Genomic DNA, 1,843 nt, shown 5'->3' with positions numbered 1-1,843 from the left:
ACTTTCTTTTCCTTTTCACATTTTGCATGCTCTATTGGAGCAATCATGTTATGTACAATTCAAGCACAGCTTGGCCATCCAAAGTGAAGTGAAGTCGTCATATGATAACACAGGTTTCATAAGAAAAATGGGTGCTCTGAAATGTACCACTTTTTTGTTTATTATTATAAGGCAAATGTGAAGAAACAGACTGGTAAAAAATGATCACCGAGTAATATTCTTTTCCCCCACCTAACATGTAAAGAAATGGAGACCAAATGTGAATCACAACTTAACTGAATGCCAAGAGTAGATTCATCACTGGTTCTCTTTTTCCTGTTTATGCAGTCATTACCTTAGATAGGAATCCCTTGGTCAGGAAGCTGTTCTCAGTTATTCATGGACAACATTGCTTTACTTCTCCAGGGCTGCCTGCGTTACGAACATGAGGAACTACACCTTTGTGACAGAGTTCATCCTGCTGGGAATTTCCAACAGCGAAGGGTTAGAGAACATGCTCTCTGTCCTGTTCCTGGTCTTCTATGTCTTTGCCTTGCTGGGGAACCTGCTTATCTTCCTCACCATCCTGGCTTCCCCCAACCTCCACACCCCCATGTATTTCTTCCTGGGGAACCTGGCAGTGTTTGACATATTCTTCCCTTCTGTAAATTCTCCTAAGATGATGGATTGCCTAATGTTGCAGAGTTGCACTATCTCATACCAGGGCTGTGCCTCACAGATTTTCTTCTATCACACCCTGGGGTGTACTGAGTGTTTCCTGTACACAGTGATGGCCTATGATCGCTTTGTGGCGATTTGCTACCCTATGAGATACACGATCATCATGAACTACAAGGTGTGTACCCTCTTCACAGTGGGCACTTGGCTGGGGGGTTTTGTACATGGGAGCATCCTCACTTTTCTTATCTTTAAGTTACCCTACTGTGGACCCAATGAGGTGGACAGTTTCTTCTGTGACATTCCTGTGGTGCTGTCCCTGGCATGTGCAGACACCTCTCTAGCACAGACTGTGAGTTTTACCAATGTTGGCATTGTTGCCCTTACATGTTTTCTCCTTGTTCTCACTTCCTACACTCGTATCGTCATCTCCATCTTGAAAATCCGTTCCTCAGAAGGCAGGCGCAGAGCCTTCTCCACCTGTAGTGCCCACTTCACATCCATTCTATTGTTCTATGGTCCTGTGATTCTTGTTTATCTTAGACCTGCTTCTAGCCCCTGGCTGGATTCTGTTGTCCAGGTGTTTAATAATGTTGTCACCCCTTCCTTGAATCCTCTGATTTATTCTTTGAGAAACAAGGAAGTGAAATTATCCCTGCGAAAGGTGTTAAGTCAAGCAATGCAACCTTTGGGGTATAAGGAATAGAAGCAATCATTCTTTTCAGGTTGCTCCACGTTTTCTGTCATCAGAACTGTTGCCAAATTAGTGAGATGACCAAAGATACTCTGCTTGGTTGGTGGGTGTCCTCACAGGCAGGGCTTATTTGGGCTAATAGGTGGGTTTAGCCATGTAAAAAAGACTTTTCACATTAACCCAGTGTTTTTAATTGTAGTTTGCCAAAACAATGAATCTTTCTGCCTTGCAACATCTACTGTGAAATCCACTTTTGATTGATTGAATTATTTTAATTTTTACATGCACCTATTAGGGCAATCAGCTTATATACAATCTAGAGACTATGGAGTATGTTATGCTCGCTTCAATTTCTCTCATCACTTCTTTTAACTATTATATCTTTCTATATTCTTATAAATGTCCCTTTGGTCACCCAGTTAAGCTAATCACCATTAATATGGTATGGAATTTGAAAACTGGATTGAAACAAGTAAATGCATCTCTATTCTG

General features: G+C 41.7%; 1 protein-coding gene across 1 annotated transcript; it reads left to right on the top strand.

Moving 5' to 3' along the window:
- Positions 1-394: 394 nt before the first annotated feature.
- LOC121451921 (putative olfactory receptor 10D4) lies at positions 395-1,363 on the top strand. Its single transcript, XM_041657733.1, has one exon. It carries the CDS (start codon positions 425-427, stop codon positions 1,361-1,363), a length of 939 nt encoding a protein of 312 aa, XP_041513667.1. The 5' UTR covers positions 395-424.
- The last annotated feature ends 480 nt before the right edge of the window (positions 1,364-1,843 follow it).

This window comes from Microtus oregoni, unplaced genomic scaffold, assembly GCF_018167655.1.
Source record: "Microtus oregoni isolate MIOR12 unplaced genomic scaffold, Mior012 000008F_ref0000371, whole genome shotgun sequence".
NCBI classification, from domain to species: Eukaryota; Metazoa; Chordata; class Mammalia; order Rodentia; family Cricetidae; genus Microtus; species Microtus oregoni.
The sequence above is the reverse complement of the archived record's forward strand: the minus strand, read 5'-3'. Positions and strand labels throughout refer to the sequence as shown.

What these genes read in the sequence shown, in the direction of transcription:
- LOC121451921 (XM_041657733.1), top strand. Translation starts at nt 425, where the DNA reads ATGAGGAACTACACCTTTGTGACAGAGTTCATCCTGCTGGGAATTTCC.